At 35.9% G+C, this 19,869-nt stretch overlaps 1 protein-coding gene across 4 annotated transcripts in view; it reads left to right on the top strand.

Annotated features, from left to right (window-relative positions):
- Positions 1-19,869, top strand: part of LOC580286 (sodium- and chloride-dependent betaine transporter) — a 69,323-nt gene that overhangs the window by 26,102 nt on the left and 23,352 nt on the right. For all 4 annotated transcript variants that reach the window (XM_030998439.1, XM_030998438.1, XM_030998437.1 and 1 more), the window contains 2 exons: positions 645-930; positions 7,883-8,021. In XM_030998439.1, coding sequence (XP_030854299.1) covers positions 645-930; positions 7,883-8,021 — 425 coding nt within the window. The remainder of the gene's footprint in view (positions 1-644; positions 931-7,882; positions 8,022-19,869) is intronic.

Genomic DNA, 19,869 nt, shown 5'->3' with positions numbered 1-19,869 from the left:
TCTTCACCTTACTGTAAAAAAACAGGAACTTTGCAAATTTGCCATTTTTGCTGCAAGAAAGCTGCATTAAATGTTGTAAAGCTATCATTTTGCGGCATTTCATGAGGCTTTCCCAAATCCAGACTTCACAAAGATCGTGAAAGTTTCTGGTTTTTCAGTATAAACTGTTTATATAACTTTCTGCAGGGCTTCACACTAACTTTTTTTAATGGGGGCTCCGGATTGAGGGTTTTAAGATTTGTATACATGTACATTAGCCCCGTGTTAAAATGTAACAAATTTGAAGGTCCTGAGGTTAAATTTGGACCCATGTGTCCTGGGCACCTAATAGTGTTGAGCACTGCCTTCTGTAAATACAAGTCTTTCTACAACATAAATGAAATACAGTCAAACCTGCTTTAGTGTCTACAACAAACACTTTTTTTGTTTCCCTTTAAAATGGTTTCTCAATGAAACATATACTAAAGGAACCTGTCTACAAAAACCACCTGTCTACAAGACCACTTTTTGTGTTTCCCTTGGGCAGTCGCTATAGACAGGTTTGACTGTATAATGATCATCTGTCTTTAACCTACTTGATATATACATGTACTAGGCAATAGATATTGCCTTGCTTCATCTTATAATCTCTTTCATGATTTTAGGCATTGGTCTGGCCAGTGTGGTCATCCTTCTGTTCCTGAACACCTACTACATCATCATCATGGCCTGGTCGTTCTACTACATGTTCATGTCCTTCACTTCCGTACTACCCTGGTCCCACTGCGACAACGTATGGAACACGCCCTGCTGCTTCGTTCCCGAAGCCGTCAACCAGACCAGTGACGTGACGACCCAACTCATGACCACTGCCGACGGTGGGATGTTGCAGAATGTGACAGAGTGCGCCAATGAAACGCTCAGGACAACTGCCACTGTGGAGTTCTGGGAGTAAGTATCCAGTCATTTGCGTTTTAATTCATCGTACGGTATCTGTAGTCTGAAAAACACGCCCAAATCAGGAGGGATACCCGTGAATATGCGCAATGTGCAATAGATCAGGCCAGGCATACGCCACATGTCTTGGCCCCTCACTCTTGTAACATGTACAAAATATATATAACAAAGCTTTATGACAGTCTCCTGATATATTTGATGTAAATATTCACAATCAAACAACTGCATTTAAACTAACCAAGTTCTTAACATAACTGTGGGAGATAAAATAAATAATTTGTTTGCTAGAGAATATAATTTTCAGCATTTTTAAACATGTAATTAAAGTTCAAGTTCAAGTTCGTTTATTTACACTCATCATTAAAAATACAAGAACATATACAATTAAATACGGAATAATCACACATAAAATATCATACATTCAACAACAACAACAAATAAAAAAACATAACATAATGGGAGTGAAGGGATGAGCTAAAAAGGAGTATGGTCCTTATGCTAGAGCCCATCCCTCATAATATAAATAAAAGGCAAATTAAATGTTGTAAGATTGGAAGCATGAAAAAATGAGGGAAAACAGGGGGGGGGGGGGGTAAAGAGCCTGGTGAGTTATAGCACGTAAGATTCAATTAAATACATTTTATATTTTTGTTTAAAAGTTTGAAGACTTTTGCAATTTTTTATATTTATTGGAATGGAATTACAAATTTTTGGACCATCAAAAGATATTGACTATTTCATTAAAGTTGTTTTAATATAATGTGGTAAGTGGAAATTAGATGCATTTCTAGTTTCATAATCATGAAAAGTTGAATTCAAATTAAAATACTTTAGAAGTGCACATGGTAAAGATTCATTTCGATACAAGTACATAAAGACTGCAATATGATATTTACAGATATCAAATACATTGAGAAGCTTTAATTTATAAAATATAGGGCTCAAATGAGCTCTGTAGTGTGAATTTGAAATTACCCGGATGGCTTTCTTTTGAATTTTGAGTATCCTATTCAGATTGGTTTGGTTTGTCATGGCCCATACTTCAGAACAATAATATAAATGAGGAAAAATTAAAGTATTGTATAAAATTCTTAAAACACATTTTGGTAAAAATCTAAGTTTGTTTAGAATGCCAGTATTTTTTGAGATCTTGTTGCAGACAGCACCAGTGTGTTCATTCCATGTAAGTTTAGAATCAATTTCTATTCCGAGGAATTTGTGTACAGATCCACGTTGGAATTCATGATTATTCACCTGAAGATCAACCTCATTAACGTCTATTTTTTGTTGTTTTGTAAATACCATGTAGTTAGTTTTATTAACATTCAAAATTAATTTATTCAAAGAAAGCCAATAGCTTGTTTATTTCGTTACCAAAGTCATGTTGTAAACTTTGAATATTTTTATGAGACATAAACACACTGGTGTCGTCTGCAAATAAGATATATTTTAATTTGTCTGATATATTACACATGTCATTAATAGAAAGAATAAATAAAAGCGGGCCTTAAATAGAGCCTTGTGGCACTCCACATACAACTGTTTGTATAGACGAAATATTACCTTTAATTTTGACAAATTGTTTTCTGTTTGATAAATAACTCTTAAACCAATTTAATAACACACCACGTATTCGGTAATTGAATAATTTTGCAAGTATAATATTATGATCTAGAGTATCAAAGCCTTTACTGAGGTCTAAAAACAATCCCATCATGACTTCCGATTTATCAAAAACTTGAGAAACTTGGCATGTAAAATCAGCTAAAGTAGAGGATGTGGATGTGGAGTGGCCTGTTTGAAAACCAAATTGTGAATTATTCAAAATATTATGCAGATTCAAAAAGGAATATAAGCGATTATACCCAGCTCTTTCTAATATCTTAGACAATACTGGAAGTAGTGATATAGGTCTATAATTGGACATTTCAGTTTTAGTACCACTTTTAAATATAGGTATAAATTGAGCAATTTTCATCTGATCTGGTACGATCGCAGTTTCCAATGAAGAATCGAATATTGCACATAATGGATAACAGATCAAATGTATAACTCTTTTAACCATCTTAACATCAACACTGTCAAAAACACTACATTTATTACTCTTTAATTTATCTACAATGTTTATTATTTCTCTTGGAGTCATTGGAGTAATTGAATCTAAAATCCTGGCCAGGACCCCATTTTTCAGCCATTTCTATTATTATCCTGCGGTTCTGTCGTTAAGAACTGATATCATGAAGATACTGTAATAAAAGATATCACATTTTATCTCAAAGAGATTAAGCACACAATCAACAGAGTGCTGTAACATGCGCTCAGATTGTGTCTTGTTCCTGTACAACATTAACATGTTTGTTCTGGAAATAAAATGTTTACGGTGCAATTTTTATGCAGTAGCCTTGTTATGTTACTTGAATTAGATTAAGTTAACCCTTTGTAAACTGCATGTATAGTTACCTGTAGTACTTATTATCTTATACTCAAAGATGAATGTGAATCAGTGCCTGCTATGGAGCCAAGAGTTTTCACAGAAATGAGAGAGGACAATTTATGGAAAATTTCATATTTACAGATTATGGAATGATTCAACCCTTTTAATTGGAACAGGTTTTCCTAGTTCTCTGGTAGCCTACTGTTATCAGAAAGTTTTTTGTGCATATTCTAGAAACTAAGAAGAGCAGGGTAGGCATTATCTTTTACACAACAACAACAACAACCACAGCAATAATAATGATAAAAGAACTTCTGATTAGTGATAATGTGATATAGTATAATGTCCTTTAAAAAAAAAAATCATACACTGTAAATTGAAAAAGCGTGACGAAAATTTCTAAGAAGAGAATTGAAAAATCGAAAAATTTTACAAATGGTGCCAGGATTATAAAGCTGGTGGTCAAGATAATTTTTTAATTAAATTTTTCCTTAACTTTAGGCTTCTGAAAAAAATGAAGAAAAAAGTTTTGTGTATGATAATATTACACTAACAAAATAACGATAAATAAAGTGTCTACCCTACATTTCTGTGGAGATTATGGTCTCAAAAATAGGAATATAATGTACATTTGAAAAGTCATGCTTCTCTGACTTTGTACATTTAAAGGCCCACTGCACTACTGGTAGCTACTTGCGCCCTCTATATAACAAACAATGCCTAATCGGTGACCATTGGTCCCCCATGATCCTCTTGTTCTTATGTCAGCTGAGAGCTGAGTTGATGAGATAACCACCTGTCCAGTGATTTTGCAGAGCGGTCTAATCCCTCCTGTAAACTACGGCAGATGAGCTCTAAACAATTCATAAACTGCAGATTCAGCACTTCTCAGCTAGTTGAAGATAGTTAACTAATTAATGTCTGCAGAGTCAACACTAGCTTCTCAGCTAGTTAAAGATAGTTAACTAATTAATGTATTTGCCATGATAAATGTCTGCCCTGACCTTTGGTCAAGCTGCTTTTTTTCTCCCTTCAATCTCTATGGGAGCCATGAAGTCTACAGGATATGATATGAGCATCTGATTCGCTCATTCACATTCAAGGCCAAACAAACTTGATGAACTTTTATTGATAGCCTAATAGTTTTATTAACAGTTAATTGTCACAACAGTGCAATGGAGGGATTTGGTTGTTTTTGTTATAGACGAGTATTAATTAAAGGTAGCATAGAAGTTCCTAGGTCTACACATTAATTGAACATTTATTTATTTATTTACCTTTTTTTTGGGGGGGGGGATGGGGAGGGCATCTCTTTTACTAGTATCAAAGTTGAGAATTTTGATTAACGAAACGCATGATGCAATAGCTTTACTTGAACATTACATGAAATATTTTAAGTTATGGGATCATAGAAAACAAGGGTAAGGTACATGTGTACAGAAGTGCTTTCTAACTTTTGTACAGATACCTTTAATTTTTCTTTAAAACTTTTTCTTCAATTGTTGCCGCCAACATCATTAACATGAGCCATGTATGTATGAAGCTAAAAATAAACAATAAATCTATATCTGGTAGACTTTCATATTAAAATCTCAGTAACATGAATTGTCAATTGAAAGAATAACAAAGTACTACTGGTACTTGAACAGACATTAAAATTCAAAGCTTTTACATCATAGGAAAGAAATGATAAGTAGTACTGCTGTTAAAAATTTGATCGATCCCCTATCATGTAAACCCTGCTAATATTCTGTATACCCGGTACTAAAGAGTAGAAATTGATCAATACAATGATGCAATGCTCCCCCCATTAAAGTGTAAATGTCTCAGTTAAAATAGGTTTAAAGGTTCTGGGTCATAGAAACAACAGATACGATAGACCTGGGCGTTTTATTTTTTAAATAAAATAGTAATGTACATAATAACACTGCCTTTAATAGGCAATACTGTGTCCTGAAATAGATAGTAAACTGCATTGAACCTCGTATGATATGTGCATCGTGTACACAGAGTCATGAGGCTGCCAAATGGCTAGTGACCTTTGAGCATTGTATTTGCAAGTGATCATCAAACAAATTTGAAGAATAATCTTTGGTAGATTTCCATCCTAAATGTTTGACCTTTATTCTGTTTGACTGTTACATGAGTATAATTTCAAGAAGCAGTCCTTGACATGTATGATTTATTGTACCAATAGAAATATAACTATGTTTTTAATATTTTTATCACATTTTTATATCAAGTCGTTAATAAACATAAAAGTTGTCTTCTTTTTTTCTTCAGTTTTAACAATAATAAGACAAATGGCAAATGGCATTTCCTTAACATCAAGTTTACTAAACCCTGTCTCAGATTCAGTATTTATTTGTCAAATTTCAATTAAAGTGTCTATTTTGGTGTTTATTTCATCCTGAATCAGACAGAGTTTGATGATTTCTGACTAGGGTTTTGAATTTCAAAAGGAAATGAAGACAAGCTTTTCTATTTAAAAAGAAGCAGATCCCACTATTAAAACTGCATCATGGCTCTGAAAGAAAAGTGACAGTTCTAATACAAATTTCTTTCTTTCATCGTAGAGCCTTTGACAATTTTGCTTTCTTTTCAGAAGATTCTTTCCATAATTATATATTCAGGATTAATCTGATAGTCTGAATATAAATCATAATTGGAGATTTGACATACTTGGCAAAAGTAGGTTTTGATATTTGAAGTGAGAAGGAAAAAATAATTGATCTGTTCCTAACTGATCATTCATGTGAACTATTTTGGAAGTAGTGAAGGCTGATTGACTCTTCCTGTCTCATACTAACCGACTCCAAATCAACCGATTATCAAGAAGACATTGACCATGTTCCGGACAATGTTATTTTTTTAGTTGATCTATTTTCTGTCTGGTGTCAGTTGATCTTGTTCGTGTGACTTGAGCTATCATGAGTTTATGTCTCAGGCCATGGTCATTGTAAACATACTTGTATTGCACAGTAGAACTCAACACATTAGTCTAAACATTAGTCATAAGTGGTCAATAAAAAAAATAATTATGTTTTGGTTTGTTATGGTTTTTTTTTACGATAAATGAACTGGAAAGAGTGATAGTAACAAGTTTATGTGATTGGTATCAATTGCCATACAAACATAGTTTTGTTGATGGAAATGATTTATTACCCCCCAAAACACAAATTAGATTATATGGCTGGTTCACACTTGTTGCACTGTTATATATATGGCACTCTTCAAAGAATTCTATTGACATCCATCCACTTATCTTTCATTGCCAAAAGCTATCACTATGATGTCAGGTGGAAAACTTTGATAGTGGAAATTTTGTGGAATTGTTAGATTTCAAGTTCTCTTGCATTTTACCTTTTGTTTTTTCCTCATTTTACTATTTCAAAATTAACATGTGAAAAGCAGCGTGCATTCACGTGAATGGTAATTGTCTAATTTTTAGAAAGCACATGTCAGCCAATTTGGGCAAAGATATGATTAACAATTAGACTTTGAAAACCTTATCTCAGCTGATTTCTTTTAATGATTGATGATTTTTCAATGATTCATTTATCTATGAAGTGCCAACTACCGGATCCGTCTTGATATTCCATTCTGTGTGTACTGAATGCCCTTTCCTTTGTTAAGTTGATATCCAGTCTATACTTATCTGCAGTACATATTTTTTTTCATATCTTCATCCATGTACACAAAATGCCCTGTCAATTCTCTTGGTAAAATAATCTTTTTTAATTCTCAGAATTTGATTCCCCCCCTTTTTTTTGGGGGGGGGGGGGGTTAAATCCCAAGTGTATGCTCTTTAACAAATTTGAAAAAGATGCATACAGTACGTTGGTAGTCAATGAGGAAGAAGAAAAAGTTGAAAAGCTGAAAATAGTGACAAAAGTGGTACCAGCATGAGTATCCTCTGTCGGGTGAGAAATGTCTGTAATTTCTTGTATAAGCACTATATCAATTGCATTCCAGTGCAGGTCTAAAATTTATATGGATCTTGTGCACTATCTGATCTTTTTTAAAACCCAATTATTGTTTAAAAGAAAGGAAACTAATACATTTTTACATACATGTATTTGAAAAAGATGAAATTATCCTTTTAAAAAAATGGGGCTCTCCTCCCCCCCCCCCCCCCCCCTCCTTCACTGTGTTTTTATGAAAATCCTTGGGGTGTCATAGATTTTATTAGTGAACTAACACCTCAGGGAATAATTTTCCTCAAATTTTTTGATTAGCAATTTCAGCAGATGGATAAATATTTCAAATGAAATTCTGTACATTTCTATGGAAGAAAACTGCTACACAAAAGATATTTTGTATAGCAGTCATGCAAAAGTGCATAGCAAATTGCGATGCGATACCAGGAAAATTATTCCCTGCACCTCATATGAAAACTCATTTTCTCAAGCTAAAATTCTTTTAGGATTCCCCTCCCCTCCCCTCCCCTAGTGGTTCATCAAGGATCTTATTAAACTGAGCTAATGTACCATGTTTTTTTTTTCTTGACAGACGCAAGGTGCTTCAGATCCACTTATCCGATGGTGTCCATGATCTAGGTGGGATGAACTGGCAGCTCATGCTTTGTTTGATTCTCTCCTGGCTCCTCATCTACCTGTGCATCTGTAAAGGAGTCAAGAGTTCGGGAAAGGTAAATTTCACCATGTCTGTGGAATTGTTTTAATATCACTGAGTTGTGGATTTTTCTGTCAGTCATACTCATTTCCATTCATTTTCCTCTGCTCACATCTGTTAGAAACATTCATCCTTATATATTTGTTATTTATTTATTTATTTATTTGCTTTTCAATCACACTTTCTGCATGATTTCTTCTACATTTTTACAATGTACAGGTGCAATTGACTTCTTTATTCATTGATGTTGTTTTCATGTGCTCCTTTGTATACAAGGAGGTATATTTCCAACAAGCTCGGTCTACTACATTGCTTTTCAATAATGTATTGTTTATGTCCAGATGACAGAAAAATTATAGAGCAAGATGTCTTTGATGCTCTTTTTTATTTATTGTTTTCAAACTCATCTGTGCACTGCTTCAATTAATTGGAAAGTTCACTTTCCCAAATCATTCGGCACGTGTAAATTGAATGTGCACTGTAAAGGATTTTTTTAAAGAATATACATTTAGGGAATTTTCACCGAGAAAAATAGGTGGAACATGATTGCAACCTAAGGTAGTTTCAACAGCGTGTAAATTGAATGTGCACTGTAAAGGATTTTTTTAAAGAATATACATTTAGGGAATGTTCACCGAGAAAAATAGGTGGAACATGATTGCAACCTAAGGTAGTTTCAACAGCCTAGTGAATCACGCAGTTCACTTTGCTCTTTCACCTTGAAAGTGCAAACATTACCTGGATATAATCCAACCATGATTTTATTTTTAGGTATTGAATTACCATTGAATTTATGTCTTTGCATGCTTTTAAATAATGTACTCTTGCTTGGGTGAATTTGGATAAGCATTACAGATAAAGAGTTTTTAAAGTTTTTAAGATAATGAATAGCCCAGTCGGTTCCGGCCATAACGAGGATACATTTGGCTGATAGCATGGTTGAACAATCATTTTGGAAAAGTTCCAAAAAATGAGTTAATAGGTAGTTGGAGTCATGTAGGAATAAAAAGGTTTAGGATCATCATGATGCAAACCACAAGCCTTGAAATGTGTTGAAAATTATTATCTGTCTGAAAAGCCACAGATGTCATTGTTAAAGCGAACGGTCACATAAATTTACCCCAAAAATTCATGCAATGTTCAATGAGTGTGAAATTGAAAATTTGTGTGTGTGTGTGTGCAATTTGCAAGACGGTCTAATGTTGCGCGTAGAGCAAATTTGTATTTAAAAGGAAATCACAAAACATTTTTTTTTTAATTGGTAGACAAGTCGTGAAAAGGTTGTCTCGATGTCCCATACTTCACCAAGCATCAATTGTGGAGTTTTTGGACATGAGTTGACATCCAACTTTGTCCTTTCACTTCACAAATGGTCTGATTTAAGTTAAGGTCTAGCAAGGCTATTAGCTTTATAGCTCTAATGTCCTGTGGCAAGACATTAATTGACATTTGCCACACTCAACCCAGGTGATGTAAATGAATACCTGGCAGGAATTAATTCCTTGAAATGCTAGAGTGCCATAAAGGCAGCCATGCTTGAGCTGGGGTAATAACTGTGGAGCACCAGGAGTGTTATGTCTGACAGACATGAGCACTATACAAGAACCAACTATTATTATTATTGTTGTTATTGTTATCATCATCATTAATGTAATTATTAGTTCTGTCATTATTATTGTTGTTATCATAATTATTAAATTCATATGTACTGAATAATTAATAAATCATCTGTTCCAAGCTAGAAGGGTGTCAGGTGTGTGTTATAGCATGCTCTTTTGGCTCCAAACGGTTGTTATTAATTTAATAATATTATGTATGGTTTCTCCCACCGAACAATGAGTCTAATAAAGATTTTTTCGGATGAAGTAAATTTGAAGAAGTTTCACAAGTAGAGGTTTACAAGCTCAGTAATTAACTTGGTTTTACACTGTTATAAAACATGTTTGTATTAATGGTTGAAAAATGAGAGTCATGCCAAATCTGAAAACATACTCATATTGTAACACCATATAAGTCACTATGTATCGAAAATCATTAAAAAGTTTATGACTAAACTTTCAGAAAACTTCTACAAATAAAGGTATCTTTAAATTCTTCAAACTTAGAATTATATATCCCCTATACAAATTTCAGTACGCTTACACGCGAGCTCGTCAGCGTGCTCGCCAACGAGTTCGTTGACGAGCAAGCAGACGAACTCGCCAGCGAGTTCGTTTCGTTCCAAATATGCAAATTAGCTACGAACTCGTTGGCGTGCTCGTTGGCGAGCTCGTTGGCGTGCTCGAAATATACACGCTCGTCACTGGCCGATAAGCTCGTTGGCGAGTTCGTCAACGAGTTCGTCGGCGAGTTCGTCGACAATCTCGTGGAAAAAATGGCTGCACGCTTTATAATGGCGTGCTTAACAGCAGGTTGGCATTGAGAACAAATTTGTGTCTACATAATTATAGAGGTGAACTTGATGATCCTGTTGAGCTATTGGCAAGCATATATATATATTTATCTAACTTATCAGCCTTTCAATATCCTGGTAACATCTGCAGGCTGGCCATGCAAGGGCAATTCAGTTGGCTAGCTGGTGAAGAATACAGTGATACTCTTAGGGCAATTTAAAAGCTCATTACTTCTGGGATATCAATCAATTAAATCACTAATATATCAAAGAACAGAAAGAAAAGATTTAACATAAAATGTAACTTAAAACAAGTAGCTCTTTATTAGAGTCAATACAAACCCTGTATAATGCATGTTACCTGTATGCAGGGTTCACAACTTCACACAACAATATGAATGAATAAATGATTTCCAAATTATATAATTACACTGTATAATGAAATTAAATATGTGAGTAATTACACTGTATAATACTCTGCCTTTGAAGAAATATTATTATCCATTTTGGTAATTATTTATCCATCATTCTAATCACTCATAATATTACAAAGATCAAAAAAACTAATAAAGCGGTATTCATACAATAACTATGTAGCATCCCCCCTTTTTGTCAGTGTATTCACCAACCCAGGGTACCAAGTAATGATACATGTACATAGGATCTCTAGAACAATCCCTTCTTTATATCTGCTAGCAAACTAGTTTTCAGTATTCAGACCAAATGCATTCTTGTGCTCTCATGTTGCCTAAAAGGTAGGGTTTGTCATTCAAGATACAGAAATGTTTACATGAATATAACCTTATCACATAAATATCTAATGTTACTTTATTGAAGTGAATATACTATGTGCTAGATAGATAAACAAAATTCCCAATATATGAAAAGATATCTCACTAGAAAGAGAATGAATACATTATCTCATTAATCATTACTCTACACTTCTCTTTCATAAATGTATAAGAGAGGTAGGCCTAACTGTTGGCCTAGTCTTATTATAAATACACAATAGAACATCTAGTTAAAAGGTGTGAGAAATTAGTTTTTCTCTTACCTAAAACAAAGGAGCTGCAATACCATTCAAAACCCATGTCTGCTCTATGGTGGCCCTGAAGGGACATCGCGAATAGACTAAATCGTGAAAAATATGCGATAAAATTCACGATATCGTCAATTTTATCGCATATTTTTCACGAAGAAATTCACGAAATTGACGATATCGAGAACTTTATCGTGAACTTTTCACGATGAAATTGACGATATCGTGAATTTTATCGTGAAAAGTTCACGATATAAAGTTCACGATATCGTCAATTTTATCGTGTACTCTATCGTGTACTCTATATCGTGTACTCTCCTGACGGGCGCTTCGTAAACAAAACCAGCCCTAGCTGGGGGAGACAGAGAGAAGGAAAAAAGGGAAAGGGAAAGAGAAGATAAAAGGAAAGAAAGAATAATAAGAAGAAAAGAGGGAAACGGGGGGGGGGGGGGGCGAAGGGCTCTTGCCTTCTCCTCACTCCCCCCCCCCCCCCCCGCCAAAAAATAAATAAGGAGAGAGAGAAGGGAAAGGGAAAGGGAAAGAAAATATAAAAGGAAAGAAAGAAGAGGAAGAAGGAAAGAGGGAAACGGGGGAAGGGCGAAAGGCTCTTACCTCCCCCCCCCCCCCGCCAAAAAAATAAATAAGAGAGAGAGAGAGAGAGAGAGAGAAGGGAAAGGGAAAGAAAGAAGAGGAATAAGAGGGAAACAGGGGAAGGGCGAAGGGCTCTTGCCTCCTCCCCCCCCCCCCACCAAAAATAAATAAGAGAGAGAAGGGAAAGGGAAAGGGAAAGAGAAGATAAAAGGAAAGAAAGAAGAGGAAGAAGAAGAAGAAAAGAGGGAAACGGGGGCGAAGGGCTCTTACATCCCCCCGCCCAAAAAATAAATAAGAGAGAGAGAGAGAGAGAGAAGGGAAAGGGAAAGAGAATAAAAAAGGAAAGGAAGAAGAATAAGAAGAAAAGAGGGGCTCTAATTGCCTCCTCCCCCCTCCCGCGCCAACAAATAAATAGGAGAGAGAGAGAGAGAGATAGAGAGAAGGGAAAGGGAAAGGGAAAGAAAATATAAAAGGAAAGAAAGAAGAAGACGGAAAGAGGGAAACGGGGGAAGGGCGAAAGGCTCTTACCTCCCCCTCCCCCCTCCCGCCATAAAGGGAAAGAGAAGGGAGAGGGAAAGAAAATATAAAAGGAAAGAAAGAAGAGGAAAAAGAATAAGAAAAGAGGGAAACAGGGGCGAAGGGCTCTTGCCTCCTTTCTTTTCCTTTCTTTCCTATTCTCCCTCTTTTTCGTTTTTCTCTTTCTTTCTTCTCTTTCCCTTTCCTTCTCTCTCTCTCTCTTATTTATTTTTTGGCGGGGGCGGGGGGACGAGGCAAAAGCCCTTTGCCCCCGTTTTCCTCTTTTCTTCTTCTTCCTCAGTCTTCTTTTTTTCCCGTTTTATCTTCTCTTTCCCTTTCCCTTTCCCTTCTCTCTCTCTCTCTGATTTATTTTTTGGCGGGGGGGGGGGGGGGAGGGGGGGGGGCAAGAGTCCTTCGCCCTTCCCCCGTTTTCCTCTTTTCTTCTTCTTCCTCTTCTTTCTTTCCTTTTATCTTCTCTTTCCCTTTCCCTTTCCCTTCTCTCTCTCTCCCCCAGCTAGGGCTGGTTTTGTTTACGAAGCGCCCGTCAGGAGAGTACACGATAGAGTACACGATAGATTACACGATAAAATTAACGATATCGTGAACTTTATATCGTGAACTTTTCACGATAAAATTCACGATATCGTCAATTTCATCGTGAAAAGTTCACGATAAAGTTCACGATATCGTCAATTTCGTGAATTTCTTCGTGAAAAAATATGCGATAAAATTGACGATATCGTGAATTTTATCGCATATTTTTCACGATTTAGTCTATTCGCGATGTCCCTTCAGGGCCACCATACTGCTCTCCACAACAGCAAGATAGAACTAGACATATAATACTTGTTTGGAACAAGTATAGGTGGGCTGGTCAACTAACATTTGAGACAAAATAGAGCAAAAATAAGCGACATACTGCTTACAAATTCTTAAAAGACAATATCATGTAGATTCATAACGTGAAATAAATTCACCTTCTATAGGCATAACACGCAAATTATGAAGTTTTTGACATGAGGCCTTTAATCAAAATTTTCACTATGATGACGTCATCAAAATGAAAAATGGTTATTACTGCGCTTGTAGAGAATTGTCTTAGCTACAACATATCGAAATTTTGAAGAAAATTGATCAATATTTACAGAGATACAATCAATTTTACATAAATATGCTGACGTCATAATATGCAAATTCGTATTTTGAGTTCCAAGGCCATTGTGATGATGTCACGATACACTTAATGGCCAAATGAGACATGGAATCATATTTCCGACTCATACTCTATCTTAATATGAAAAAAAATTGAGGATCCCGGTGCATTCCAAAGAGCTATAACGGATTTTGTATAGGCATGTTTTTGCCCATATATGCTATGTATTAAAAGACCTCGCGCGCACTGACATTTATCTTGAATTTACGCTCATCTTGTTAATAATGGTCATAAAGAGATAAACATGGAATCAAATTCCTTGAAAAAATATGAGAAATATCATGAAAGAAAAAAAAATGGCGATTCTATGTTTTGTAATGGTGTTACGCGCGAAAACGCGCGCGCATGCTCGTACGCGCGATTTTTTGTAAAATGCTTAAAATGACCTGAAACGTATGCAAAATAAATTTAAGACGATTTTGAGCAATTAAAATTTTTGCGCGCGTATTGACGCGCGGACGTACGCGCACGCGCGCGTTTTTTGATCTGAAATTGACCGGACTGATATTGACCTTGATCATGATAAATATGAATGAGAAATGATTTACCGTTATGAAAATATGATCATGAGTAAATTTTCAGAAAATTTCACAAAATGGCGCCTAGATGACGTCATCAGTCAAGGTCAAGGTTTTAAACCTTACCGTGTTTTCTCCATATGCCTATACATATGTGTGCCAAATTTCAAGTTATTTGATTTAGCCATTTTCAAGTTATCTTGTTAACAAAAAAGTGGTTAGAAATAAAATAAATAAATAATAATAAAGGCAATTTTAACAAAATTATAAGGTGGTCTGTATAGATACAGCCCACCTGAAAAGACTTGACCAAATGGGCCTAAATCAATTCATTCTTATCAGGAATGCTACCAGTGGTAATTCCACAAGAGAGAGTACACAAGAAAGTGAGAGAGGGGAGAAGAGAGGAATAGGGATTTGTGTCTAAGCAGGGGGGATCCTATGTACATAAGGAGAGAGCAAGATAGAAACAGGGAGTTGACCTCGAATCAAGCACTGGGTGTGTGGTCTTATGTAATACCTGATAGTGACATTTCAGGGTGTTAAATATATGATACAGTCAGAATAAATGGCACCCCCTTCCCAATCTGGTATGCTGCAAATAAATGTTTCAAAGTTTCAAAAGAATTTAATTAAATTTACAAGAAATTTGTCAGGTTACTTCAGCATGAAAAAGCTATTGTTTCAATTTCAACATAAATTTTCTGAACTTTCAATGTAATTGCATATGTGTATTTTTATGATACTGGAGAGATTTCACCATGGATATTTCAGATCCAAGTATAAAAAAAAAAGAGTATATTCTATGGTGATAATTTTGTCCATGTCTTAAAGATACTATGTCCCTTTTGCAGCCAACCTCAAATTCTGTAGAACTTTGCAGGAATTATGAATATGTCATGTATGTCCTATCTGTGAAATTTAAACGTTAGCAGTGTCCTCATATTCAAATTATGCAAGGAAACCCGTTTACTTGCTAGACTTCACTGTCAGACACTATTGAGTGACTGACTGGCTTTTTTTCTTCTTTGGTAATAACATACATGAAAAGAGTTGTAAAGGGTACATGAGCATTTGTCTACATCAATAACCCACTTCTTGTGATGGCCAAGATTAAAATGATTGAATCTTTGCGCAGCATAAAACGTATGACCATTCGGTACAATTGTCTGAAAATCAAGACTATTACTTTTGGGCTCTATAGCCCTAAAGTCGATTTGACAACTAATAGTCGTTATTTTCCCACTTGAAGACATTTTCGAGCCCCACCTGTTTTAGGGAAGTTCTAAATTAGCATTATCTTTCAAATGCAGTTGGAATTTAACTTTTTCATTTTTTTGGCCTGCAAATGGGACATAGTACCTTTAATGCAGATATGTAGTGGAGATAACTTAAATAATGTTGTGTTTCAAAACCCTGGGTTTAAAGTTTTATGTAAGGTGAAACACATTTTTTGCCCTTTTTAGGACGTACACCAAAACGTGACATGAAAAAACCTAGTTTCTTGGAAGAACTCCATGGATCAAATCAATTAAAAAAAGATGAAGCTTAAAATGTTATAGTTAAAAAAACAGCACATGTTTGAAATTCTAAAAATTCTTTGGTGTCCACCCATAACATGCCTTACCGTATATGAAAAATACAAAATACAATTTTGTTAGGAAAACTTCATTTATAATCGTTCTAATCTTTCACAAGAAAGACTTTCTACATTGTGTATATAAAATTCATTGAATTGTTCAATTTTGAATCAAATAGATATTTTTAAAAAAATTATGAAACTTTGGTGTCCACCCTAGAGGGCTGGGTTTACCAGTTTAACCCTGAGTTCGCCACGAGCTCCCGAGTTTACCCCCGAGTTCGCCACGAGCTCGCCACGTGCTCCCCAGTTTACCCCCGAGCTCCCCAGTTTACGCCCGAGCTCGCCACGAGCTCCCCATTTTACCAACGAGCTCGTCACGAACTCCCCCTTTTACCCAAGAGCTCGCCACGAGCTCCCCCTTTTACCCACGAACTCGCCACGAGCTCCCCCTTTTACCAACGAGCTCGTCACGAGCTCGCCACGAGCTCCCCCTTTAACCCACGAGCTCGCCACGAGCTGCCCAGTCTACCCGCGAGTTCGCCACGAGCTCGTGACGAACTCGTTCACGAGCTCGTGAAGATTTTGTAAGATCGTTACTAGCGTCCTGGAAGCGTGTTACGAGCTTAAAGCCTAAAAAACGATCTTATTAAGCTTACCACGAGCATAATACGAGTTCGCGACGAACTTAAATTTGTATAGGGGATAATTCCCACCAGGTAAACAATGTTTAGAGGCAATTTCTGTGATCAGCACTTTTATCTTTAATACAGTTTGATCATTACAGGTTATATTCATTTTGAAATTTGTTTTAAACATAATTTAAGATACTTTTATGATGGATCTTGATGACATACTCATGTTTTTATCATTATCAATTTTTTTTCCACCCTTGAAGCTCACTTTATGTATATTTTATTTCACACTGATCCTGCTTTTAATGATCTAACAACATGTCTTAATAGCACAACTAAACCCCGTGTTCACACACAACATTTTCCGTGATTAGGCGTGATTAGTTATACCGTTTTGGGGTAGTTATATGATGAAATTGTGTGTGTGGACGCTTACTAATGATAAGTTGTATAACGAAACGCGGGTTTGGGCATCGTTTCGAACTAGAACTCAAAAACTATTCATGCCTAATCACGCCTAATCACGCCTAATCACGGAATGTGTTGTGTGTGGACGTAACTAGTCGAACTAGAGCGGTATAACTGGATGGGGCTTAACGTGACCTCGTGCGAAAGGAGACCTGACCTCTCATTTTCGCTTCCATTCCATGACCGCAGTAACAAACTGCGCACCTATACAACTTTCGCTGTAGAGTTTTGTGATTATTTTCTTGTGTGTGTGGACACCCTGGAATTTATACGATGATTCTTTATACGATGTTTCATTATAGAGTTTTGGGATAATTTTGTTTGTGTGTGGACACGCTGTATTATTCCTCTAAGGAATTGGCTAATATCCATCTGCCTCCCATCTGGAAAAGTACTAGTATACCTTAGTTCGTTTGCAGCACTTAAGATAAGAAGTATATATAACCCATATCAAACTCAAGTAGGAATATTTGAACAAAGTTATTACCTGATTGTAGATAAGATAGTTGCAAAAAGTATATTGCAGCAATACACATTTATGGTTGTAAATATTGAAATGCGTAACTACATACATGTAGTTATTTAAAGAAAATTGTATATGCCTGATAAATCATCATGTGATGATATTTCTTTCTTTTCTCCATATTTTGACATCTCTCTCTCTCTCTCTCTCTCTCTCTCTCTTTCTCTCTTTCTCCCTCCTGCTCTCTCTCTCTCTCACCCTCTCTCACCCTCTCTCTGTCACTCTCTCTCTCTTTCTCCCTCCTGTTCTCCCTCTCTCTCTCTCTCCCCCCTCTCTCTCTCTCTCTCCCTATCTACTTCTTTAAATTCTTCCCCTTGCTTTCTTAACCCCTTTTCCCCCACTTAAGCCCCCCCTCCCAAACGATATCAATACATGCAGTTATTTATATAAGTTGTGTATGCCTGATCATTCTCCTTCTCTCTCTTTCCCTGTTTACATGTATCTACTTCTTTTAACTTTTCCCCTTGCTTTCTTGACCCCCCCCCCCTCCCTCCCAAATGATATTAATACATGTAGTTACACCACTCTTTCCTGTTGACTTTTCATATCCAAATAAAGACATTGACATATTCCATTCAAACATTGCCAGAGCTTCAATGTCTAGACTTCTGACAGTCTTCCATGTACCACTGTCTCACATAACAAAATCCAATATATGTTGGGGGGTGTATCCTTTGGGGGTAAAAGTTTTTCTTTGAATCAAAGTAGCACCCATATGATCTTTTAAAGATGGCCTTTCAGGTAGTTGATATACAAAGTCAAACCATGCTCCATAGTTGAACCTTGCATCAACAACATATCAGGTGTTGGTGGTGGCAAAGCCGTAAGGGCTAGTTCCATGCAAGAAAGACGTGGACTGCCATATCAATAATGCTTGCTTCTTGAGATGACAGCTCTTGGGGAAAGACGTGGATTAAGGGTTACGTGCAGTGTTAGGAGGTCAGAGAGGTGTAAATTCCATAATATCAACCATTCATATCGGAAGACACCACAAGCACAGATACAGAACAGCATGGATGAGGCAGGCTGTCTGGGGCTTGGTTTCGCTACACGATTCTTTTACACCCGGTGGCATTTGGAAGTCTTCATGTTCCCTATAACCGATACAACGTGTCGGCAAATTGATATCGAGATGCACGTACATACGGATATCAAAACAACAGGCCCACGAGTCAAGCCGCACTGATGACTGTTCTGGGATTCATTAGGTTCCCAAGATGGTTTTCTGCTTTCCCCGAAATAGAATTATTTTCATCAGAGCTGAATTCCCTACAGTTTGCTTATATCAGTCGTTACCATGTCAACAAAACCTTAGAGGCTATCTTTTACAGCTACCTGTTTCTTTGGAATATATTTCGTTAATTAGGCTGATTAGTTGGAAATTTCTCGGTTATCTCCTATTAAAGATGATGAAATTGAAGAGATTAATGAAAAAAGACTAAAGAATGAATATTTGAACTAAAGATGTGTCAACACTGATGAGAAATGAAATAAGGTGTGGTTATTACATTTCTCATCAGTGTCAACACGCCTCATTGAATACACATTGAAAGTCTTTAGTTCAACTAACTTATATATTTGTGCTGTCTTTCTTCTTTATTCTCTTCAATTTCTGTATGGGTTTTGATATCTTTCAAAGTAGAAAAGAGAACGAGAAGAGAAGAGTACATGATGATGAAATAGAAAAATCATGGAAGAGGTTTATTAAGATATTTTGTTAAGAAGGTCTACATTTTTCTCCCAGAAATAGAAATGGTTACCATAGTAACCATGAAGTATTTATCTTTCATATCTATGCTCAATTTGTCTGTGATATAAAGCATTTCAAGTCTAATTCTTCTCAAATGTGGCAGAAGGATTTCGAGACTCTGGAGGTCCTCTGGACAAATAAATTGGTCTTATGAACCTTTCTTCTTTTGGAGCTTTAGTACATGTATCCTGAATCTTAAGTCAGGTATACATTTGGTCTATTGGAATATCTTTGAGTGATAGGGGAATTCAATGACATTAAACATTTGATAACAATGTCTAATCAAAACGGATTCACAAAATGCATCTTTGGAAATGTGATTTATTTTTTGTTTTTAATTAATTTTGAATTTTGTTAAATACAGAGCACACATGGATGTACATGTACAGTATGTCAATTTAAACTTTAAGAATTGAGGAACTTTTTATGGCTTCCGTTGACCAACTTACCTTTACTTTATTTCATGCCTTTTCTTTTATTGTTGTTCAAGTCCATTTCTTCCTTCGTGAATTCATTTTTTTCCTGAACTTTTTGGCTTCCACTCAACTGGATGTAGCCATGGCGCAGAAAATAAACTCATATTTATGGCATACTTATGCCATTATTCTTTACAAATATTTGATGAGTAATAAATACTTGA

The sequence above is a fragment of the Strongylocentrotus purpuratus genome, unplaced genomic scaffold (assembly GCF_000002235.5).
Source record: "Strongylocentrotus purpuratus isolate Spur 01 unplaced genomic scaffold, Spur_5.0 spur5_scaffold_5, whole genome shotgun sequence".
Classification (NCBI taxonomy): Eukaryota; Metazoa; Echinodermata; class Echinoidea; order Camarodonta; family Strongylocentrotidae; genus Strongylocentrotus; species Strongylocentrotus purpuratus.
This window is presented reverse-complemented; position numbering and strand designations above follow the sequence as displayed.